The following is a 24374-nucleotide window of genomic DNA, read 5'->3' on the forward strand; positions in this document are numbered from 1 at the left end:
CCCACCCCAATTCCCCTCAGCCTCCAACACCCGCCTCTGGACGTGCAAAATGGCGTGAGGCACCCCTTCTGGTTTAGCGCCAGCCCCACACTTGGGAGCCGGATCAGGCTTCGTCTCGTGCAGGTCCTGGAAGGCTGGCGGTGCGTGCGGGCCCTAGACCGGCCTCGGCCACCACGGTCCCATCCCGGGTCTGGGGCTGGGCACGAATGCCCTAGAGCAGGGATCCTGCCGGAGGCCTGAAGAGCAGAGCAAGAGTGCGCCCGAGGGCAGGCCACGCCCCCACCAGTTCCCGCCAAGAGTGCTGGGCGCGAGACTGGAAGCAGGAAAGGGCAAGGTGCAAGTGGACGTGCGCACGCGCGCCTAGCAAAGGGCCCTGTTTTCTAGCATGGCGCGAACTCGGCCTCGCGCCTCCTGACACTTCTTTGCTGGAGGGCGCCAAAGTGCCGACCAATCAGCGCTCAGTCAGCTGCCCGCCTTTGCCGCGGACCCCGCCCCGCCTGGCCACGCCTGGACAGGCCACGCCCCCTGATAGCTCAGCTGGTCCTGGGCCCCAGAATCCTAATCAAGAGGAGGCGGTGTCTCCCCAACTGCCAGTTCTCCGAAAGAGATCTGGCCTGTCACTCTTCAGGCCCTTCGGTATCCCATTTCTATCTTTTCCCTTCACCGCATATCTAACAAGGGCCTACTGTTGCCAACCACCACCGAGCTGCAAGTGGGAATGTAGCTGCGATCTTCCCAGTGCAGTCTGGAAGGCTCACAGACCTTGAGAACCTAGTGAGGAAGGGGCTAATTAAAGTCCGATATATTGAGGAAACCATTCAAAGAAGGGGGCCATTGGAATTGGGCCTTAGTGGCAGTTCCCCTCATGAAGATGTCTGTGCCTCGATATAGCAAACTCTCCATTTTAGAAAGCTCACTCCTACGGCCCTTGAAGAGGATGGACTGGAAAATGAGTGGAGAGTAGAGGCCCTGGCGTCCAACCCATTTCAGTTCCAATCCCTTTCTTGCTGTGTTGCCATGGAAAAGAGGCTTAATCTCTTTCTACCTTATTTATAAATTTGGAATGAGTCTTACTAGGGTCGTCTGCAGGATGTCACCTATATAATTAGAGTGCAATCTTTACTCAACTGTTCCCACTGTTCCAGGTGCTTGTACAAGTACACAAAGATGCCTGTCCTCGGGGAGCTTCTATTCATTCTAACTGCGATATGGACAATTCCTAGTGCATGGGACTTTTTTCCCTTCGAAAGCTTAATTTTCTCATTTGTAAATTAGGAGGCGGTGGTAAGAAAACTAGGGAGAAAATGGATGGGAAAGTGAGAAAATACAGGGCACTGTTAATTATTGCGTTAATCGGCTTAAGTAAATCGATAAACTTGTCCTTTCGCAATTCTCTACCTCTCACAAGCTTCCCTTTGCAATTTTCTCAATTCTCCCAAGGGCCCCGGGCCAAAATGGAGACTGGACTCGCTCTCCTAGTGCGCCTGGCGGGGGCGCTCTCTGCGCCTGCGCTGCCAAGCGCCCTCTGTGCCCGCAGGGAATTACAGTCATTCTTTTCCTCAGCCCTTTGCTTCCTTCCCTACCTCCGAGCTTGACCGTGCTGCCTTCTGGGAAGTGTAGTGCATGGCCGCCCGGACTCCAATTCCCAGCGGGCTTCGGGGCGGGAACCCGGAAGGGGAGGCTGGAGAGAAGCGAGTGGGGGGAAACCCGCGTAGCTGAGGGAGCTTCGGCTCGGAGAGATGGTGAGAACCCTGAGTGGGGGCCCAGGGGCGCTTAAGAGCCGAGGCGGGGGTTCGGGGCCGGTTGGCGAGAAGAAAGAACTAGGGGCTAAAAAAAGGGCTGGACGAAGGGAAGTCGCTTGGGGGAGGGGGTTGAGGGGAATGGGAGCAGGAGGGAGTAGTAAAAGAATGGGGGCTGGGGTTGGGTCTTGGAGGTGGAGAGGGAGTGGAGCTTTGGGATTGATTGTAAGGAAGCTCAGAGCTCGGGAAGGGAGTCCCGAATTGGAGAAGGTGCCAGGAGTCCAGGCAGAGGCCCTGATGGGGGCAGGGTTAACCTGTGGGATATGGAAACGCATGGATGGTCAGGGCTAGATGAATGAGGGGGTCTGGAGGTTTGGAGGGAGAGGCCGGCTGTGGATGTGGTGAATTGGGGCCTCTGGATCGGATTGGGAACCAGAGAGCAAGTTTAGATAGTGGGAGAGATAAATCAATGGTAGAGTGGTGTGTGGGTTAGGCTCCAGGACTGGGGGTGGGATGGGAGCCTGAGACTAGGGGCCTGGATGTAACCATAGTTTTCCTAGTCCAGCCAGAGAGTCCTGAGAAACTGGACAGTCACAGAACTCTAAGATAGTATGACCAGATAGGCTATTGAGACAACCTTTTGCACTCTCATTTCTCCACTGGGATTTAGAAAAGTGTAGTGGTTTATGTGTCCAGCATTCAGATCTCTTATTCTGCCACTCCTTTGTGACCTGTGAAAGTTTCCCCTCTCTGAAACTCAGTGCCCTTATCTGTACTGTGGGAACAACTTGCCACTGAGAAGAGGGGAGGCGTCATAAAATCGTTACCCTGGCTGGCAATAAGTCCTCAGTCTCAGAGCTGTTGGTGGGAAGTTCCCCACCCCAGGAATGTGACTGGGCCACAGGTGCTAATGGATTCCCTCCTTTTCAGTCCAGCCCCAGGGGTGTTTTCGCAAAACCTGACACTGATCTGGGTATACCCCAGTTCAGAAGCATGAAGGGGCTCCCTACAGCCTATTACAGTTAACACTTATTGTTTAGGAAATGCCTGGCCCTATTCTTAGCTGTTTGTGCACATTATTTAATTCTGACAACACTCTTAAAATGGAGGTGTTATTATTATTTCCATTCTACAGAAAGGAAATAGAGACACAGAGAGGTTAAGCAACTTTCCCCAGTTCATCCAGCATTAAATGGTAGATTTGGGATTCCATTGTAGGCATTCTGGCTCAGGATCTGGCTTTCACTGCTGTAATTTAGTCTCCTCTCCTTGTACAGTGTCATGAATAGAGTCATGGGTGGGACAAAGACTCAAGAACTGAAAAATCTTCAGTTTGAATTTTAGTTCTGCAGTTTGCTTGCTATGTAACCTTGGGCAAGTCTTTTGGCTTCTCCTCAACTGTAGAATGGGATCAGTAACCCTAGGAAGGTTATAACAGAGGTTCATGGAGGTAAGTATGTAAAGTGCTTAGAGTAAGCGCTAAGTACACGAGTTGTCTTTTATTTATTTGTGTTTTTTTAACATGAATGGGAAACACAGAAGGCAATAGAGAGGGACCAGTGTGTGAGATATCAGCCAGGCTGCCTCCTCTCTTATCTCTCTCAGGTCCCCCCATATCCTGACTCTTCTAGTTCCCCATCCTCTATCCCTGGGCTCCCAAGGTGATTCCCTGAGGGGGTGCTCAGAAACTCAATCTGTCCTCATTCCCATCTCTATCCCCAGCCAAATATAAATAATTCACTTGCCAATGCCCAGCCTGGCCCAACTCCAGGTATTTCAATGAATAGGAAATATTTCTAACAACTGTGAGGGTTTTTTTGCTCCCCAACCTTTTGGTCATTAAAACCTCACATGGCAATTCGGCAACTTTGTAATTCATCTTGAAACAGTTTGGTCCTGAGTTTATCACTAAGTTCTCTGACTGTGATACAAAAGCATTGGTGTCAGATAGTCCAGGTTCAAATCCCCACCTCTGCCACTATGTGTCCTTGGCCAAGTTGCATTCTCTCTGTCGGCCTCAGTTTTCTTATATGTAAAATGGGGCTACATTCCAACCATGAGGCTCTTGTAAGAAGTTGATGAGGTTAACATGAAATGACTAGTGCTTATGAAGCCCTTAATAAATGTGAATCTTTTAATGATTTTTCATTCTTTCAAGAACAATTTATTGAGCATGCACTCTGGAACCAAAACATCCCATCCAGATTTGAATCCTGGCTCCATCACCCACCAACTGTGTGACTTTGGGCAAGTCACTTAACCCCTGTAGACATCAATTTCCTCTTCTGGAAAATGTGGGTTTATTTCTTGAGTAGTCCACAGTGTTGATAAAGCACCTACTGTGTGCCAGGGCCTGCCCTCAGGGAGCTCACTGTTGTCACAAAGCTGGGGCACTTTTGCAGCTCTGGTGGCACTTGTGCTCATTTTTCAGGTTTGGGTTTCTCTATTACTGATTCATTTTCAGCCCCTCACGCCAGCTTTGCCTGCTTGTCATTGTTTCCATGGATTTTTAACACTTTGTCTCCAACTCTCAGTGAATTATCTGAAATCCTATTGCTTTGGAGAAACTTTGCCAACCTCTTATTCATCCCTGTTCTTGTATTCACATCTGGGCACCCTGGGGTGATGTGACACCCCACCCCCCCCTTTTCTCTTATTTGTTTGTCTTAGGAAATGTGTCTGCTTTCCAAATTATTTTGCCTTTTCTTAAAATTGTAAATGTGTTTTTAGCCTGTATTTGTCTAAAGCTTACTTGCACAAAATGCTAATTTTTTTAACCATGTTTAATGGTGTATTTCTAGCAGCTGTGGTAAAGTCATATTATTTCTAAAAGCACAAGTTTTCTAAAAAGACTTGGCTTGTCACCTGCTTTGTGATGCCATTCTGACACCTTCATTAAGATCATAACTTCCCACCCAGGCTGGTGTGGCTCTTTTATTTGGAGTCCCATACACCGAAAGGTTGCAGGTTTGATTCCCAGTCTGTGCACATACCTAATCCCTAGCCCAAGTCAGGCGTGTGCAGAAGACAACCTATCAATGTTCCTCTCTTGCATCGATCTCTCTCTCTTTCTTTCTCTTGCTCTCTCCCCCTTCTCCTCTCTTTAAAATCAGTAAGCATGTCCTTGGGCGAGGATTTAAAAATAAGTACAAATAAATAAATAAATATTTAAAAGATCTTAACTTTCTCCTTCCTATACTCCTGACCCCTCTTACGTGCTGTGTTTGTTACCCATAGTCCTTGCCACCTTGAAACTTACTGCATATTTATTGTCCCTCTCCAGAACAGTGCCTGGCACACAGTAGCTGCTCTGTAAATATCTGTTCAATTAATAAGTGAGATCCAATACCCAACTGTAACAAAGGAATGGCCATATCTTGGTTATTGTGAAGGACTAGGATCAGTTTAATCGGAATGTGAAATAAAGAGGGAAGAAGTCTTTGGCTTTTGCAGTGATTTCCAAACTCTTAGGTAGTCTTACTGTTTCTTAGTAATCCCAGTGCCTGAATAATGAGGCTGTCCTTGGTGCCTAGCTGGCTCTGGACACTCTTCTTGGTTGAATCTTCTCAGTGAATCATCAGCCAGCCCATGAGTGGGTGCTATTATTATCTGTATTTTACAGTGGGGGAAACTAGGCATGGAGGGTTAAGCATCCTGCCTGAGGTTACGCCCCCAGGAAGTGGGAGCGATGGGGTGCTGGCAGGTCCTTCCTAGGTTCTGTCTGTGTCCTGGGTCTCCAGATCTTGATGATTTGGATTTACATGATTCCTACTATTAGAGAGCTAACTAACTATAAGTCAGAAAGGAAAACTTGCCAGGGAGAGGTCAGCAGACCCTGAGGCCAAAAAGCCAAGACAGGGTTAGATGGGTCAGGATTGTGGAGAGTGGTGGTGGGGTGGGTGGCAGGGTTGAGAGGGTTGGGGGTAGAAGGAGCATGACCAGGAATAGGGCCATAGTGCCCTGCCACTGATTCCTGTGTGACTGAGCAAGTGTATTCCCTGAGCACCTGCTCTGTGCCCAGCCCAGTGCTGGACATGACCCTGACAGCCCTGACCCTGGGATGGAGGCACCCCAAGGTGGGGGAAGTGGTGTCACCTGAGTTAGCATGGGGGGTCAGGCGTCTGTGTTTTTATCATTTCTTTCCTTCTTTGGTTTGCTGTTGATGTTGTTTACAACATCTTAAGTTGCACACTTAGCTCGTTAATTGTCAGCCTTTCTCCTGTCCTTGTGCATTTATGGAGACCTCTCTAGACCTGCTGCACAGCTGTCCTCTTAGGCTCTCCCTTTACCTTCATCTGTGATTTCTTTTGCCTCTTTTCTAGGCTATGCCTTGAATGAGTGGCAGTGTTGGGAGTTTGTTCATTCATTCAAACAAATATGCATTGCACACCTACCTGGTGCAAGGGCATTGTTTCTCAAACTTAAATGTGCATACTACTGCCCTGGAGATCTTGTTGAAGATCCCGCTCTTATTCAGCAGGTGTAGGCTGGAGAATTTCTAACAGACACTCCCACGGGTTGCTGCCCTGGGACCACACTTAGAGTAGGTGCCCGGCACTGTTCTAGAAGCTGAGGATATAACAGTGACAAAACTAGACAAAAATATCGGCCCTGGGGGAGCTTTCATTTTAGTGAGGAGAGACTGACAATAACCTTTATAAACAAAGTTTATAGTATATTAGATAGTAACGCATGCTAAGGAGAAAATAGGTAAGGGGAAGGAGAGGGTACATTATATGTCTGTTGGGGGTAGGGGCACACTGCAGTTTTAAATCAAGGAAGGTCTCATGAAGATGATTTCTGTGCCAAACCTGGAGGAGTAAGAGGATGAGCCCCGTGGGTTCCTAGGGAAGGGCATTCTGGGCAGGGGAACAGATAGTACAAAGCTTCTGAGGACTGAACAAGATGATCCTTGCAAAGTACTTGGTATACTCAGTGAATGGAACCGCCTGTGCTTCGTGAACTTGCGCTCTTCAGACAGCCAAGCTTGTATGATTTAAAGCTCTGCCACAAAGCTATGTCCAAAGCCAATTACTGAGCCATTCTGTATCTTCATTTCCTAATTTTTGATATGAGATTAAAAATAGTAAGATATGAGGATTGAATGAGTTAATATTTGTAGAGCCCGTAGAGCAAAGCCTGGCTCACAGTGAGTGCTCAAGTGATAGCTGCTGTTTTGATCACCATTTTCTCTCTAATGTATTCATGTTGGTCATGATTGTTTATTTGGATGTCTGCCCCCTTTCCCATGAGCTCTTCCTGGTGAGCTCAGTGTCATCTCTGTCCTGAGCGCCCAACCCACAGCCAGCACGTAGGAGGACCTCTGAATGTCAGACTAGGGATATAAAATGTCAATTCTCTAATTGTTGGGAGCATCCCATCAAAGGTGTTCATTGTGTGGTTCAGGTCCTTACTAATGTTATGTTTTCAACCAGTTTATATGGAGAAATATGTTAAGGTTTCTCATTACAGTTGTGGATATGTCAAAGTCTTTGTTATCTTGTTTTTTGCTGTATATATTTTGAGGCTATAGTATTAGGAGCACCTGTTATTGTTATTATTATTATTATTTTGCAATTAAACTTTTATTGAGGACTATTCAGTGGCAAGAATACCTTGTGTATTATACAGTGTTTTAGACATTCAATAAAGAATTCATCAAGACTGATTTCACAGTGCATTCATCAAAACAGCCTTAAATATTGTTAAAAGCGCGTTCTAACTTAGATCGCCAGCCGTCTATTTTTCTCTCATTTTACTATCAAGAAATTAAGTTACATAGCTTTTTTAAAAAATCAAGACTATCTGTTTCTATTCTGAGGCCACATTTTGACATGATACTTATTTACTTAAAGTTTCTACCTTAGGAGCACTTATGTTTAGAACTTTAAGTGGTAATAACCCTCTACTTGTCTCTTGGTTCATATTTGCTTGGTCAGTCTTTTTCCATCTTTTTACTTTCAGTCCTTCTGTGTTGTTATGTTTTCTAATAAGTGGGTGTTCGTGGAGCATTTTCTGAAAGCTGATCTAATGTAGGGCTGTGTCCTGGGCTCAGTGTGTAAGGAGTTAGAAAATTCTGCCCCACTGACCCCTCCAAATAGGACATAGACAGACCTGGGTGTGAAACAGAGTTTTCACTGCCAAGGCCCCATGAAGTAGGGACATGAGTGGAGCTGCAAGGAAGGAGGCTTTGATCCATCTGGTCCCATGCTGGGCAGTGCTGCTGGGGACACCGTGATGACCATGATAGCTCTGGCCCTTCCTCCCCTCCCCCAGCAGGTTTACAGTCCAGTGGAGGAGACTGATCCATCTTTAGGCAGTGATGACCCAGAGTGGGCAGGGCTGGGACAAGGGAACACAAAGGTCCCCCTCTGGGCAGGTGCGTAGTTTCCAGGACGAGGGCTCAGGGAAGGGCCTCTCTGCTAAAGTTAAATTTGAGCAAAGACTGGAATGAAATAAGAAATTGAGCTGTGTGGAGATTTGGGGGGAAAGCAATCTACTTAGCAGGAACAGCAAATGCAATACCATAGAAGGTGACTGAGGAACAGACAGCAAGGCCAGGTTGGGAGTCCAGAGGTGGAGCCTGACCCAGCCTAGGGGGTTAGCTTCTTGGAGGAGGGGGTGGTTGAGCTGAGACCCCAGCGAATATATAGTGAAACGGTAGAGCACAGTAATCTGGAATCAGATTCCCTGGGTTCACACCAGCTCTGTGTGTCCTTGGTCTGGCTAGTCAACCTGTCCCACCTGTTTCTTCATATAGTGTAGATGATAATAGCTCCTACTGATCATCAGAAAAGGTTTGAGTTTTCCAACTACGCTCTGTGCCAGATTGGGTGCCCACCTGGGTCCACTGGGGGTGTGGAGTGGAGGAGTAGGGAGGGATGAGGCTGGATTGGTGAGGTACCTGGGCATTTTCCCAGGGGCACTGGGGAGTCTTGGCATGTTTTGAACTGGGACCAGACAGGGTTAGGTTTGTGCTTTAAGAAGACCCTTCTAGCTGTGATGTGTGGAATGGTTGGAAGCAGGTAAGGCTAGAGCGATGTGGTGGGGGAATAAGTGATGCCTGGACAGGCACCTTTGGATGTGTGTCTCTTCAGCTCGACATTGAAAGGATCTATACCATTGCTGTTCAATAGAAATATAATGCGAGCAGCATGTGTAATTTAAAATCTAGTAGCCACATTAAAAAGGTCAAAAGAGATGAAGTTAATTCGAAGTATTTTATTTAACTAAATTACATAAATATTATTTTAAAAGGTAATCAGTATTTAAAAGTCATTCTTGAGGTGTTTAATATTCTTTTCTATTACTAAGTTTGAGTCATATTTGGGGTGCCTAGTTGGAAATGCTGGACGGAGAGGGTTTTTTGGCCACGCGGCCTGAGCCTTGAATGCCAAGCCCAGGGGCTTAGACTCAGTGCCGCGGTGGCCGTCCTAGACTTGTACTATTTGGTTTTCAAGGTGAGGTCATCCCGCCGTCCCAAATCTCGGCCTCCGGGGTTCCCAACCAGAGCTGGGCACTCTCAGATCTTTTTGCTTGCTTCCTTCCGCCCTCGAGTCGCAATCCCAGAGCTGCTTGGCCCTTTAAATCTCAACTGTCAATCTGGGCTCCTGTTTAGAGGGAACGTCTTGTAATAAACCTCTCCTTGAATGCGGCGGCCTCTGTCCTGGCCTTGTTCCTCCGTTTAGCAGGAAGTTGGGAATTGTTCCACGTTCTCTTAGGTGCCGCTGTTTCCACACCTCCTTCGTCACCTCTTGCCGACTCCTCCCTCTTTCGAAGTTGGTCCCCTTGGCCAAGGCCTTCCTTATATGGGCACGGCTCCGAACGGCAGCAGCTCATTGGCTGGGGACGTCACGCGCGATTCTGTCAACAAAGGGGCGGAGGGAAACTAGTGCTCCCTGCCGCGCTACAGCCTGAGGGAAGGAGTGAGTGGGCGGGCCCTCTTTCTTCGTGTGCGCATGCGTATGGGCCACCACTGTCTCCCGCCGCAGGGGGCGGGGCTCGCGGGTGAGGGCGCCTTGGGGGCGTGTATAGCTTTTGAGAGTCGTCTCCGGGGGTTGGCCAATTCCGGGGGGCGGTCTCAAAATTGGGGGATTCCCTTTGTATTGAGGCGAAATTTTTGGCTTTGGGCAAGTGTCTGTGTGGGTTTGGGGGGTACTTGGGGTTCCCTTGAGCTTAGGGGGCACCTTCGGGTTTGGGTTTCTTTTGTAATGTGGTGGGTTCGGTGTGTTGTAGGGGTCTCCTTTGTGGTTTGGGATATTTGGTGGATATTTGATTTGGCGAGCTCACAGAGAGACTTACTTACTTGTAAGTAAACAATACAGGAGTTCCAATCCTGGAGCAAGAATGCCTGGGCTCTTGCCTGTCCCTACTTCTTCCTGCCTGTCTGACTTCAGACTTGGGATTTATCCTTTCTGTGCCTCATCTGGACACAGAGACTAATACATTACCTGCTTCATAGGGACCGGGAGGATTAGCAGGCATTATTAGAATAGTAATTAGCTCATAGCGAGCCTGCAATAAGCACATGTCTGCTATTAAAACACTTGTAGGGTTTCTTTGGGAGTATTTGGGGGGCTCTTTTGACTGAGAAGTATATGGTTTGGAATTAGTTTTATATATTAGGGAGTTTTTATGTTTTAGAGAGTTCTTTTGCTATTTGGGGGGCCTCTGTGTAATTAGGGAATACGTGTGAAGGTTTAGAAAGAGTTTGACATGAGTGTAGGATTTCAGAAAACTGGTCTTTTGGGGCATCTATGAGTTTGGGAAATTGCTGTGTATGTTGGAGTTCTTGGTAGGCCTGGGATTTGTGAGGGGTTCCTTGGGATTGGGGCCTTCTTTGCTGGAGGGGATATTTATAGGTCTGGAAGTTTAAAGTAGGGTTTGGAAGGGTATGGATATTTTCGGGGGCATTGACATTCTGGAGATAACTGTAGGAACTGATAGGAGGATTTCAGGGGGTGGTTAAGTTGGAGAGGGATAGCACAGAAAATGGCCTTTGTTGTGTTAGTGTCCCTTCCTGGGCATTTAGATGGTGGTTAGTAAACTTAGGCATCTATAGGTTTTAGGGGCTGTATGATATTTTTTTTTTGGTTTTAAGTAAGGAACTGGAATTTCAGCATGGGCTGTAGTATTTTAGTGGTAGATGGTATTAGGGGTAATGGGGGTAAGGATTTTTAGGATTGGGACTCTTTGTGACTGGGGTCTGTGGGTGTTTGGAGGCTGTCGAATTTGACTGGTGTCTACAGGACCATGAAATGATGGGGTTTTAGTGGTGTTTGTGTGATTGCCTGTATTCAAGGGTTGGCAAACTTTTTCCAGAAAGGGCCATATAATGAATGCTGTAGGCTTTGCGAGGCCTTATGTTCTATGTTACAACTACTCAACTCTGCCATTGTAGCATGAAAGCAGCCATAAACAAATAAGCGTGTTTCAATAAAGCTTTATTTGTGCCCTAGCTGGTATGGTTCAGTGGCTGGAGTGTCAGCTGCACAGCGAAGGGTTGTGTGTTTGATTCCCAGTCAGGGGTGGTTTTCCCCCCTCCCCAGCCCTGGGCAGGTTTGAAAGGCAGCCAATCTATGTGTCTCTCTCACATCAATGTTTCTCTCTTCCCCCCTCCTCGCTCCTTCCCTTCTACTCTCTCTAGAGATCAATGGGAAAAATATCCTCTAGTGAGGATTAACAAAAAAATAAAAATAAAAAACTTTATTTGCAAAGACAGGCTGTAGGCCAGACTTGGCCCAAGGGCCATAGTTTGCTGACCTCTGATCTATAGACGTGGAAGTTTTGAGGTTTGGGGGGTATTTTGGTTTTGCGATGTCTAGAGGTAGATGGGCCAGGGAACTGTTGAGACTGGGAGATATGTTGCCTGTTGGTCCTGGAGTGGAAAGTGGTCATGTCCGAGTTGTGAGAAGAATTGCCTCCAGATTAGGTCATGCACACAAAATGGTTGCAAAATAAAATGGTCATTATTAAGAAAGCCTGAGTTGAAAAGTGCAGAAAGCAAGTTTGAGGACCTGGTCTTGTGCTGTGTAACCCTTCCCCATTCTGAGCCTCAGGTTACCGATGTGTAACTTGGAGAGGAGGCTAGACTAGAGCAGGCCTTCTCATCCCAGGGGTCTGTGGATGTGCATAAGGGAATCACCTGCACAGTGTTGTGCAAGTGTATGTGTTTTTCTAGGGGAGGATACACAGCTTTAAGAAATCCTTAAAAAGCCCCAAAAGCTGAACAAAGTGAGGAGTCAGTTTCTTGAGGGCCTGTCTGGCTTTGGCCTCAGATGTTCTTCCCCCATGCAGCCCATCTCGTTCCTTCTGTGGGCTCAAGTAGATAGCTGTGGGCAGGTGCTGGGAATTCTTATCTTTTCAGGAACTGGCAACTGGATGAGCAGATAGGAAAAGGAGGTATTTTCACTGAAGTTTAAGGGTTATGACAGCAGCAGGGGCCTCTGGACTGTCAATGAAGGCAGTGGGCAGTGGAGTATGATCTGTAGGGTTGAGCAGGCTGCCAGATCTGCTCATGCTCATGGTGTTAAAAGAGCAGGTCCCATCCCCTCTGCAACCCTCTATTTGCTCACCTGTGCAGAGTTCTTCGTGGTCTAATTTGGTCTGTTACTGTAGGAGAGGTTGAGGTCATGGTGGTACTGGGAGGGCAGGTTCCTCCAGCTTCCCACCTTCCTCTTTTCTGTCTCCAGGTGGCCTGTGGAGGCCCCTACCACCATCCAGGCCCTGAGATGCAGTGATCCCCTGCCTGTCTGCCACCATTTCCCAGAATGGACCGTGGCGGCCTCCTGCCCTTCCAACTATGGTGCCCCCGGCCCTTTGGCACCTACTCACAGAACCAGCCTCGCCCACCTTCCACAACCCTCAAGCCATCAGCCTGTCCTGAACCAGGCGGCAGGGTTGAGCCAGACCATGGGCCTGCCCACTCAGAGAACACACCACCCGCCTTGGCCCCCGAGGCCCCCTCCTCCCAGCCTGCCCCTCTCCTCTCAGCAGCAGCTGCTGGCGATGAAGGTCGAGTCCTGCTGGACACATGGTATGTTATCAAGCCCGGGAATACAAAGGAGAAGGTGGCCTTCTTTGTGGCCCACCAGTGTGGTGGTGGGAGCCGGGCCAGCTCCATGAAGGTCAAGGGGCACTGGGGCAGTGACAGCTCCAAGGCCAAGCGGAGGAGGCGCTGTCTTGAGCCTACTAAAGCTCCACCGGACCCAGGGGGCCGGGAGGGACCCCCTGCTGCTCATGGGACCCCAGCCTCAGCTGGTGAGGATGTGGACCTGCTCTCTGTGGCTGAGATGGTGGCCCTAGTGGAACAGCGGGCCGCCCTGGCCCTGCAGAACTATCCCCATCCTGGCAGCCCAGCACCTATGGTCTTTGTGTCAGCAGAACAGGGTGGGCCTGCCAAGGGGCTGGGGTCTGAACGGCGGCCTGGTGGCGGGGACTGCAGCCGTGTGGCTGAGGCGGTGGCTCACTTCGAAGCCCAACGGGACAACCCTCCGGCCAAGGGCCTCCGCAAGGAGGAGAGGCCTGGGCCAGGCCCCGGGGAGGTACGCATCGCCTTCCGTATCTCCAATGGCCGAGAGCCTCGTGCACCAGATGGCAGCTTGCCCAACGGGAGTGGGGGCCGGCCCGGCTGTGCCTACCCAGGCAGCCCAGGACCTGGGGCCCGAGCCAAGGACAAAATCACCTGTGACCTGTACCAGCTCATCAGCCCCTCTCGGGATGCTCTCCCGAGCAACGTGGAGTTCCTTCTGGCCAGGGCAGACGAAGCCAGCGAGGGGGAGACCCCAGCCCCTGCCAGGCCCGAGGATACTCCCCCAGCTCCCCCTCCCCCCCCTGCCCGGGACTGCGGAGCATCCGGCTTCCACGTGGATGTGGTGGTGACCGGCGTGGTGGACGAGTGCATCTTCTTTGGCAAGGACGGTACCAAGAATGTGAAGGAGGAGACAGTGTGCCTAACAGTCAGTCCTGAGGAGCCACCACCTCCTGGCCAGCTCTTCTTCCTCCAGTCCCGGGGGCCAGATGGGCCTCCTGAGCCACCCCCAGCCGACTCACCTGCCATTGCATCAGGCCCGGACGATGCTGAGGGCACGGCAGACACCTCCCTGTGCCGCCTGTACCGGCACGTGTCACACGACTTCCTGGAAATCCGCTTCAAGATCCAGAGGCTGCTAGAGCCTCGACAGTACATGCTGCTGCTTCCCGAGCATGTGCTGGTCAAGATCTTCAGCTTCCTGCCCACCCGGGCCCTGGCGGCCCTCAAGTGCACCTGCCACCACTTCAAGGGCATCATCGAGGCATTCGGCGTGCGGGCCACAGACTCGCGCTGGAGCCGTGACCCACTCTACCGCGATGACCCTTGTAAGCAGTGCCGCAAGAGATACGAGAAGGGTGATGTGTCGCTCTGCCGCTGGCACCCTAAGCCCTACCACCACGACCTGCCTTATGGACGTTCCTACTGGATGTGCTGCCGCCGAGCCGATCGAGAGACGCCTGGCTGCCGCCTGGGTCTGCACGATAACAACTGGGTGCTGCCCTGCAATGGGCCTGGTGGGGGTGGGGGCCGGGCTGGCCGGGAAGAGGGAAGGTGAAGCCGGGGAAGGGGGGGGGAGAGCCCACCATGCCCACCCCCTCTCCATGGGAGCTGAGAGCCAGGACTGGGTCACCAGCCCCTACACCCAGTCCAGGCAGCATTCAGCCCCCTCCAGACTGAGCCGGGGTTCAGAGGGATGACCTAAGAAAGCACTCACTCTGATTGACTGACCCCAATTGGTTTTCTATTCTTCAGACCCAGGGCCGGGGACCCTCGTGGAGGGTGTTTTTTATTAGCATCTCAAGTTTCTTCTCCATTCAGCCCTAGCACCCTTCCTGCCACTCTACACCCCAGGAACCCACCAGCAGGGAGCAGACGGCAGCTAATTTTGGTACTACTTAAGGGTTCCCCCATCCTGGCCCCCTTCCGCTCCCTCCCCCAGTTCTGTCTCTGGAGCTGTATTCTCTCACTGGGGAGCCATTGGATCACAGATCACATTGGGCATGTGTCGTGGCAGCCTGCCATTTCTAGGTGTTTTCCCCATTAAAACAATAAAAATCACTGTTTTCTCTTTAACCTCAAGCTACCAGTCTCTCCACTTCTCCCAGAGGGGAAGAGAAGAAAAAGAAAAGTTGAACTATAAAAATTTCCCTCCTCCCATTATTTAAGCTATTGTCTTCACCACCACTCAAAACAAAACCCCAAATAGCTATGAAACCCTTTGCCTTGCTCTTGGCAGCATGGGGGGCCGGTGGGCAGGGGCTGTGGGTGTGAAGTTCTGGGTTGTATTTCCTTCTGCTCCGGGGACTTGTTCAGGCACTGGAGTCTCTCCACCCTGGCTGCATGTTTCTTTAGAAGAAGCCTCTGGTTTACTGAGACCTTGATTCTCTGGGCAATTTGGTCTGGGGTGTTTTTGTTTGTTCTGTTTAGGTTTGTTTTTTTCATCCCTGTGGTTCTGGAAGCCTCTAGCGTGTGGCATCTGACCAATTTTGAATTGGTCCTTTCTATAAAATCCATATTTATAAGGCTGGGCCCAGACTGGTTTGTATGTTGTTCAGGGAGGGGATTTGGGAAAGAAGGGAGCTGTGCATGGGGAGATGGAAAAGCTGAGAAAAGGATCCCTGGCCAATCCCCTTAGTATGAAATTATTTTTGACTCTTCATCTGTGTCAGTTTGGACTCAGAATCTCAAAATAGTAGTAGCTTAAACAAGATAGTTTTTATTTCTTTAGAAATCCAATGTTGAGCAGGTATGGTGGCCCAGTCTCAAGCTGGCCGTGGCTTGGGTTTGCATCAGTGATGTGTCCCAAGGTACTTCTAGCCAAGATGTCTGGGAGAAACAAACAAATCCTCTGGGCAAAGGAACTGTCTCCTAGAGTCCCCACAAACAGTTGTCAGACAATGAATGGTGTACAGTCAAATAACCAAATACACATGGAAATAAACAAGCATGAGCAAGGACCAGCAGAAACAGAACAAAAACAAGCTTCAGATGGTGAGACTGTGGGTCACAGATTAGAATACAGGAGCTTGCAGATATCTGCAGGGAACTTGGAACTAAATAGTGGCCTAGCAGATAGGAAAGGGAAAAAGCCCACAAACATATAATAACTAAAAGTAAAAACTCAATGGTGAAACAGCACATTAGACACAATTGAAGATTTATTAACTAGAGATGAGTCTGAAAAAGCAGAGACCAAAAAAGAAGAAAATATGGAAGGTCATAGAGGATAGAGTGAACAAGTCTAATATTTAATTGGCATTCTAGAATCAGAAGAGAGAATTGGGCAAAGATATTTAAAGATGATGGTTCCTTTACTCCAGGCTGGTAAAAGACCAATAAGCCCAATGAGTCATGAACAGGACAAATAAAAAGAAATGTTCCCCTAGACAAACTGCATTGAACGTGTCCAGCTATGTGATCTTCAGCAGTGGATTTCTCTGAAGCTGTTTTTTAATCTGAAAGGTGAGAATACTGATGGTTCCTCAAAAGACTAATGTGATACATCACAGCTAGAGTGCTCAACAATTGTGCTTACTAAATACACCTAGTGGCCCCTTCATAGCTTGAGGCTGGGAGACCCTAAGTTTGGGGGACAAATGGAGCTGGGGAAAGCACCGCCACGCCAAGTGGCAGCAGCAGCCTCATTTGTAAAATGGAGCCCACAACCCTTGCCCCAGATTTATGCAAAAACTGCATTAGGCCCCTTGCTCAGGGCCTGGAGTGTGGTACTGTTAACCAAGATGTCTTGTAGGGCGAAAGGGCTGGGGATGTAACTGAACACTCTGCCTCCCCTCTCTAACATGGAGACGATGTCTCATCTGCTTCTGGGTAGCTATAAGGCTAAGGGGACATGGTGCACTTTTAAGTGCTTGGCACCATGCCTGCCACACAAGTGAACAGGAATCTCCCTGTGGTTTGAGACCCTCTGGTTGATGTTTGTCAGTTTCCCTTTCTGAACACTGGACTTCTATTCCACCTCTTAACAGGTCACTGGTCTGTTCTCCCCAATCCCAACCTGACTTAACTTGCACCCAATTAAAAGCCTCAGGAGGAGCTACTTTTTCTTAACAATCTGTTGGTCCCGCACAGGTGACTTTTGGAAGGGACTGGGGTTAGGAGCACAGCCGTGTGTGAGAATCTAGGCTCTGTAAACAACTGGTTCATAAATCTCAGACCTGACCCCCTTACCTGTAAAATGAGAACCAAACTTGTACCTACCTCAGGATCTGGGGGAGGCTGAGTTGGTGTAAAGTGCTCATGGGGCCTGGCCTGTAGTAGGTGCCCAATAAATGCCAGCTACTGTGGCAGAATGTGAACTGAGAACCTCTTTATCCTGTCATTAGATATCCTGAGTTACAGCCCGTGAATTCTCTAGTTTCCAGCCTTGAGTCGGCTCAGAAGGCCAATGCTCACCTTTACTACTTAACATCCATCCATCCTGGCCAGACATCCCTGCTACCTACCAGGTCTCCATCAAAGTCACAAAGCCAGGCCCTGGCCTGTGTGGCTCAGTTGGATGTCATCCCATGCACCAAAAGGTTGCTGGTCCCTCCAGGTCAGGGCACCCGGTAGGGGGTGAGCAGGAGGCAGCCAATCAATGTTCCTTCTCACATCGATGTTTCTCTCCCTCTCCTTTCCTCTCTAAAAAAAATAAATAAATCAATAAACTATAAAAAATAAAGTCACAAAGCCAGCAGGCACAGAGCCCAGCATAGGACTTCCATTCTAGGCACCCTCCATATTATGGTTTTCTTTGGAGTAGGTTTGCTAAGCATCTGGGAAAACACCAAACTCTATCCTTAAGGACAGAGCATCCCAAACTTTGCTAATCTTGAGATTTCCTCCAGTGCTTGTTAGGTTCCCATCGCCTCCTTGGAGTTCTAGTTCAATAGTCTGGGTGGAACCCGGGAGTCTGCATTTTTAATAAGTACCCCAGTTGAGTCTGAAAGTTAGGTAAGGTTGGAAAATACTTCCTCAGGCCATCACTGGAGCTGTAGTTACACCCCCCATCTTGCACTCCTGTACTCATGACTAAAATGGACAGGACGGTTTGGTATAACTAGTTTGCAGTGACTCCTGTCCTGTCATTCCTTCCATAAACATACCAGTGTTTCCCAAATATCTTCTGAGGTACCTAGTTCTGTGAGGTGCTTCCCAATAAAGGGGTTCCATGGTGAAATACCTGGGAAAACAATGCATTGTCTTACCCTTGAAAATTCACACTGCAACTAAGAAACTCATTTAATGTCTCACCCCGCCTCTTTGGTCCCTTTATTCATGCAACACCTGTTATGGTGGTTCTGCTAGTATTGCCCATTGGATCTGCAGGACCTGGATTTCCCAAGTATTGGCATCCCACTCTTCGGTTCCTGCTTACGAGCACATCCTTTGTGGGCCCCACATGGCACATCCATGTAGGAGCTAGGCTTGGACCAGTGCAGTAGCAAGGCTGCCCACTCTGAAGAATTAACTGCCACAAAAACAAAAGCCACAGAGAATTCATTGGGTTGGGTGGTGGTGCTGGTCCATATGCCAGTCCATGGTGTGCTGGCTGAAACAGAATAGCATCTGGCCCTTGCAAACCTTCAGCCCGATATCTCCCTCAGAGCAGGGCCCAACCTCTTATTCCTTCGGCTCTCACCCCACGACAGTCTTTTCCATGTCTGTGAAGAGTGGCAGCTTGTGGTCATAGGAAAGAGTCTTCCAGCCACAGCACAAGCAGAGCCAAAGGTATTAAGAATGAGCCAGCACACCCGAGGTGGGCCCAGCCTGAAGCCATCCCCTGCTGGGCGCTTCTCCTTCAGCGTCAGCCTGGCAGGCTAGAGCCCCAGGTATTCAGCCAGGAACACGGCAAGGATACGGCTCAGGTTGTGCACTGTGGGTGGGTGCAGGTTGGCCTCAGAGTCATCAGGCGTGTGCCAGACAGATGGGAAGGGCGTGGAGATGAGGTGGAGCACCGGGACCCCTGTGGAACAGAGAGAAGTCAGTCAGGCCCAGGCCTCCCCACCCCCACCCCAGAAGATACTCTGTTCTAGAGCTTAAAGAGCTCTGAACAATCGCTAGGTGTCTGAGGGTACATGTTAGTTTAAATTCATATACCCAGTATATCTATTGTTTTCATAACACAAATTAAGAGAAGCTCAAAACTTAATGGGTTATGGAAAGACCAGAAGGGACAGATGTCTGACCATCCGCCAGGTGTACTTTATCTGGCTCTTCTCGTCTTTACTAATCGCTAGCCCTTATATAGTACTTGTTCTATTCCAGACCCTAGTCTAAGGCCGTACATCACACATACACACCATTTTATCCTATAATAACCCTTTAAGGTGGTGCTGTCACTACCGACATTTTACAGAAGTGGACACTGAGACATAGAGGCAGGCAGAGTTAATGGCCTAAGGTCCCGCCTCTAGTAAACAGCACAGAATTTGAATCCAGGCCACGTCTCCAGAGTCTGTGCTCTTAACCACTGTTCTGCATTGGGTTCCTGTCCTCAAAGCGCTTCTCTCTGCGTTTGTCCAATTTGCTAAACATTGGTCCCCCACTAGACAGGAGGCAGGTGGACCCTAGCACATCACTGTATCCCTGACCCCTGCTCAGTATCTGCCTTGGGAAGTATTCGTTGAACAAATCAATAAAGAAGGCGTTGTAAGGAATGCATATTTGTTGAAAGAGTAAATTACAGAGTAAGAAATATAAAAGCAGTTGTTAGGACTTACTATATGCCAAGCACTGGGTAAGCAAGCATTTCATATACCTAATCTCATTCTCCCAACCCTGTGATTATGAATCTACACAGACATGCTTTTCATGTATAAATCTCTTCATTCCCCCAGAAGAAACGGGGGTTCAGAGAGGCTATTAATTTGCCTTTGGTCAACCAGTGGTTAAGTTTCAGATCCTGGAACCCAGATCAATTCTGAAACCTATTTTCTGAACCCCTTGACCAGATGTTCTCAGCCCTGGTTGTGCATCTGAATCATCTGGGAGTTCTGTAAAAATAGCACAGAGGCCCAAGGAGGTTGCTCGGTGGGCTTGAAATGTGACTGGGCATTTTTCGAAGCTCCTCTGGTGATTCTGCTGGGCCACCAGGGCCTTGAAAGGAAAGAGCTAGAAGAAACTACAATCGCTGAGGAACAAACAGTAACAGCTCACATTTCTTGAATGCTTGTTACGTGCCAGGCACTGGTCCAAGAAAGGTCTTTACACTTTGTATTAACACATTCAACACCCTCAACAAGATAGAAACTGAGACGTGGGCTATTATCCCCATTTTACAGATGAGGAAATCAAGGCACAAAGAGGTTAACTTACCACCAGCCCCCTATCCTGGGAAGGGGTCAGAGCCAGGGCCCACCTGTGGCTCCCTTGGACCTCCACCCCCCACTCCTCCCTGTGGCAGGTACCTCTGCGGAGGAAGGGGATATGGTCGTCTTCCACAGAGCCTGGGGGCTCTCCAGGCTGGAAGTACATCACTTCCTGGGGATGAGACTGTAGCAGGTTCAAACGGTGCAGGCGCTTCTCTGGAGGTAGTGGGGATTAGAGAGCAAAGGTCAGCCCCTCAGGGGTCAAAGGTTCCCCTGCTCACAAATCAGAGGGCAGGAAGTCTGAAGGTAAAGCACTGGTCATCCCACAGGAAGAAGAATGTTACCCCTTCCTGCAGGTGCAGCACGTTCTCCTATTACCACTACCACCATGCCCACTTTACAGATAGGAAACTGACGCTCAGGGATAAAGCCACTTGCCCAAGTTCACACAGCTGGTAAGAAGAGTCAAGATTCGAACCCAGGGCTATATGACTTGACACCCCGTTTGTAATCACAACTGCTGTGGGATCTGTTTGTGTCTTGCCCTTTGTGTTAGTGCCTTAGAGAGAGGCTAGGGAGGTAGAGGGAAGGCTGGATGACCCCTCAGAGAACAGGTGCTTGCCCACTCCAGCCCTCCCACCTCCATCCCAGGCTGAAGCCTGCTTCCACTGTCACCCTTACCGATGCTCCTCAGCCGATGGAACCAGCGGACTGTGCGAGGGAAGTGACTGTAGAAAGTCGGATGGGGGGCTCCCAAAAGATCAAGAAGCATAAAGAGCTCCTAGGGAGAGAGACCAGGACTGGAGAGGCCAGGTGGAATGCTGCCAACCTTGCCATACCCCTCCCTCCCTCACCGGAACCCAGTGGGGCCCTGGTCTTACAATAGCCTGGATCCTGGTGGGGCCGGGACTGTGGGGTGCAGACTCCATGAGCTGAGCCAGGTGCCGGGAGCCATAGAGGGAGTCCTTGGGTCCCCATTCCTTCAGCGCCTCTTCACCATCCAAGAACAGCAGCTGCAGGGTCACTGAGGCTGCCTGTGGGAGCTGGTGCTCAGTGTCAGCCCTGACCTCAACCCACCTCCATTTCCTCCCTGCTTGCAGAGCTAAATGGGACAAACTAGGTCTCCTCATTCACAGAGCATAGACTCTGAGCCAGGCTGCCTGAGTTCAAATCCTGGCTCGGCTGCTTCCTGGCTAAGCAGTATAGGGTAAGTTACTAAATTCTCAGCTTTCTCATATAGAAATGGGGTTAATAACAGTTCTATTCATAGGGTAGGATTCGAATCCAGGTCCTAGAATAGTGACTGGCATACAGTAACTAAAGGGTTAGCTCTGATTATCATTATTCCTGTAGCCCACTTAGCAAAGGAGACAGACCCATGAATGAATAATTATACAAACAGTGAAATGCAGCTGGGACAAATGCTTCCAACAACTATAGGGCCCTGAAAGAGCACAGGAAGGGGGTGGGGGATAACTTGGCCTGGGGAGCATGTTGAGTCTGTTGGGAAGGTATGTTTGCACTGAGGGTAAGTGGGAGCTGGCCTGGGAAAATGGAGGGGAGGGAAGAGTGTTCCAAGGCAAGGAAGCATATGAACCAAGGCTGGGGCAAGAGAGGTTTAAGAAGAGGCCTGAGGGGTCAGCAAGGCCCAGGGAGCTTGGACTTTGGGACACTGGTGTTTAAGCCATGGGAGGGGGTCTAAGCAGGGGAAAAGCATGAGGAAACTTGTGTTTTCATTCATTCCACTCATTTTAATTGACATCCTCCTTCATTCCAGGCAATATTCTGGGCCCAGGGAATAGAGCAGAAACAAAAGCAGCTAAGTCCCTGCCTAGATGGAGGTTATTCTAGTTGTGAAGACAGACAAATCAACATAAGGACCACAAATCATGGAATAATAACACAGTGGTTGGGAAGGCTCGTTGAGGAGGTAACATTGGAGTAGATACCTGAAAGAAGGATGGGAGCCAGCTAGGAAGGTATATGAGAAAAGCACATTCTAGGCAGAGCAAACAGCAAGTACAAATGCCCTGGGGTGGCAGTGAATCTTGTGGATTTGAGGTACAGAGGCAGTGGGTAGCTAGAGTGGAGTGAGCGAGGGGTGAGGGGTGGCAGATGAGACTAGAGAGGTAACAGGGCACACTTCATGGGCCACTATAAGAATTCTGGCTTGTGTATGGAATGAGGTAGGAGCCAAGGAAGGGTTTGGGGCAGAGGGGGGACAGGATCTAACATTCAGGAGGTGGAAAGATCTCTGTGTCTTTGTAGGTATAGTGGAGACAGGAAGACCAGACCAGGCAAGGGAGGATGGTGGCTTCAACCAAGGGAGATGAAGCCCCTGCCCTCCACCCCTACCCTACCCCCACTCCTCACCTGATCTTTGGCTCTACTCAGTTCCTGGTCCAGGGCCTGGGCCAGCTCCAGTAGCAGGGCACAAGGCACAGCTGAATCTGTAGCCCCCACAAATGGGGCCGACTCAGATGGGAAGAGCTTTGAGTCATAATGGCAGGCAAGGGTGAGGTGACGGGCAGCCCCTGGGTCCAGCGTGGCCACCACATTGGCAAAGTCCAGTGACCCCAAAGGCGTTGAGGCTGTGAAGGGGTCCAGCTCCACATGCCAGCCTGCCGTCAGGGTCCGCATGGTGGCCTCCAGGAACTAGTGGCAAGACAGAGGTGGGAGGGTGGGTAGGGTACTGAGGAAGATGTAGGGAAAAAGCCATGTAACCTGAGCCATGCAGAGCAGTCAGACTGACTCACAAGTCCTACTTTGGTTAGAATCATTCCTTTGACACACTTCAGCTGAATATCTATTAAGTGCCAGGTGTGGAATGACCCCACCTCTTGATCCCAAAACTAATCACAGCTCATTCCTCAGTAGCACTCACTGTGTGCCAAGTCCTAGTCTAGGAACTCTATGGGGTTGGGATCATCAGTGGCTCAATTCGCAGATGAGAAAACTGAGGCACAGAGAGCTTAGGAAGCTACTCCAAGGTCACACAACAAGTGGCTGAAGTGGGATTTGAACTCGGGCAGTATTCAAACAACTCTTGATGCTTTCTGGGAGACAATATAGAGATGGTACCGAAACCCTAGGTACACCATTTATTAGCTGTGGGATTTGGGCAAAATGCCCAACTGCTCTGAGTCTCAGTTTCCCTATCTGCATAATGAAGATCACATTGGTACCCACTTCATAGGGCTGTTACTTGTGCCTAGCACATAGTAAGCTTTTAGTGGGGGCAGTACAGAGGGCAATACAGCCTGGTAGTCACTCTAGAGTAAGATTAGCTCCACACACTTCGCAATCTTACGCAGAATGCCTATTTCCCATTTCCTGGCGGTCTGAAGGGTTAGGTGCAGCTCTTTACCTTTCTGACTTGGAGATTACCCGGACTGCCAGGCGTCCGCACAACCAGCAGGGGACGCAGATAAGTGTTCCAGAGACGCTGTGGGTCCAGTTGCCCCACCACTCTCCGCATTCGGGCTTCGGGAAGGCTTGCGATCAACGGGCCCTTGGGTGAGGGGTGAGATGGCTTAGAGCAGAGCGTGAGAGCAACCCCCATTCTGACCCTACCCCGGGCGCCGTGCCCCCTAAGAAGCCCCAGTTCCTTTTCCTAATCACGGCTTCCAGCATCGGAGGTTTCTAGGATAAACCCTAGACACAGGAAAAGTCCCTCCAAGCCTATCCTGCTCCAGCCTACCTCAATCGTGATAGCGAAATCGAGGCCCAGAGAGAAAAGGGGACTCTTCCAAATAGTTGACTTTCGGATTAGTACCCAGAAACCCCAGTTTCACGACTACAGACCTTTCCTCTTTATAAAAGGGAGCCACTATTACAGAACAAGCCCGAAGCCTCATTGCATTAAAAAGGGGCATGCATCCTAAAGACCACAACGGCGGCACCTGTAGCTAGGGCCATATGATAAAGCCACGTCCAGCTAAGACCTTCGGTAAGGGCAGGCGAGGAATGAGGGCCCCCGCGGTGCCCCCGCCCGGCCTCACCCGCAGCTCCCGGCCCGGCGGCAGCTCCTCAGTCCGGCGGTGCCAGCCGCTCCAGATGGTGTAGAACGCTGAAGCCACCGCCAGCGCCAGCAGCAGCACCGGCAACAGCTGCGCCCGCGGTAGCAGGCGGCGTTTGGGCGGTGAAGGTGGCTGCAAGAGGCCGTGTTCCCCCCACCGTTGTCGGGGCCGCCCGCGGCCCCCGGAACGCATGGCACCTTTTCCTAGAAACTGGTCGGGGACCACTGATCAAATTTAGGCCCAGCCAAATCCCACCCCATGGAATCACCGGACC

At 49.8% G+C, this 24374-nt stretch overlaps 2 protein-coding genes across 6 annotated transcripts; one reads left to right on the forward strand and one right to left on the reverse strand.

Annotated features, from left to right (window-relative positions):
• Positions 1-1673: 1673 nt before the first annotated feature.
• Positions 1674-14844, forward strand: FBXO46 (F-box protein 46). Of its 4 annotated transcripts, XM_081120061.1 has the most exons (3): positions 1683-1742; positions 11386-11530; positions 12431-14844. In XM_081120061.1, the coding sequence occupies exon 3, from the start codon at positions 12509-12511 to the stop codon at positions 14324-14326; it is 1818 nt and encodes a 605-aa protein (XP_080976187.1). In that variant the 5' UTR covers positions 1683-1742; positions 11386-11530; positions 12431-12508; the 3' UTR covers positions 14327-14844. The 4 variants fall into 4 exon arrangements, with proteins under 4 accessions (XP_080976186.1, XP_080976187.1, XP_080976188.1 ...); XM_081120060.1 differs by lacking the exon at positions 11386-11530 and having other exon boundaries at positions 1674-1742; XM_081120062.1 differs by lacking the exons at positions 1683-1742; positions 11386-11530 and adding an exon at positions 9905-10046.
• Positions 14845-15467: 623 nt separating this feature from the next.
• Positions 15468-24374, reverse strand: QPCTL (glutaminyl-peptide cyclotransferase like). Of its 2 annotated transcripts, XM_081120064.1 has the most exons (8): positions 24083-24347; positions 23449-23592; positions 22455-22736; positions 20963-21115; positions 20763-20862; positions 20181-20297; positions 18632-18736; positions 15468-15639 (listed from the first exon to the last, which is right to left on the reverse strand). In XM_081120064.1, the coding sequence occupies exons 1-8, from the start codon at positions 24290-24292 to the stop codon at positions 15488-15490; spliced, it is 1263 nt and encodes a 420-aa protein (XP_080976190.1). In that variant the 5' UTR covers positions 24293-24347; the 3' UTR covers positions 15468-15487. The 2 variants fall into 2 exon arrangements, with proteins under 2 accessions (XP_080976190.1, XP_080976191.1); XM_081120065.1 differs by having other exon boundaries at positions 15468-18736; positions 24083-24374.

The sequence above is a fragment of the Miniopterus schreibersii genome (genome assembly GCF_964146895.1).
Source record: "Miniopterus schreibersii genome assembly, chromosome: 18".
Lineage (NCBI taxonomy): Eukaryota > Metazoa > Chordata > Mammalia > Chiroptera > Miniopteridae > Miniopterus > Miniopterus schreibersii.

Coding starts and splice junctions, on each gene's coding strand:
- FBXO46 (XM_081120060.1), top strand. CDS start 12,509: ATGGACCGTGGCGGCCTCCTGCCCTTCCAACTATGGTGCCCCCGGCCC.
- QPCTL (XM_081120064.1), bottom strand. CDS start 24,292: ATGCGTTCCGGGGGCCGCGGGCGGCCCCGACAACGGTGGGGGGAACAC. Junction 21,116..22,454: donor TGAGTAGAGCCAAAGATCAG/GTGAGGAGTGGG, acceptor CAGCTCCCACAG/GCAGCCTCAGTGACCCTGCA. Junction 20,863..20,962: donor CCACCAGGATCCAGGCTATT/GTAAGACCAGGG, acceptor CTCTCTCCCTAG/GAGCTCTTTATGCTTCTTGA.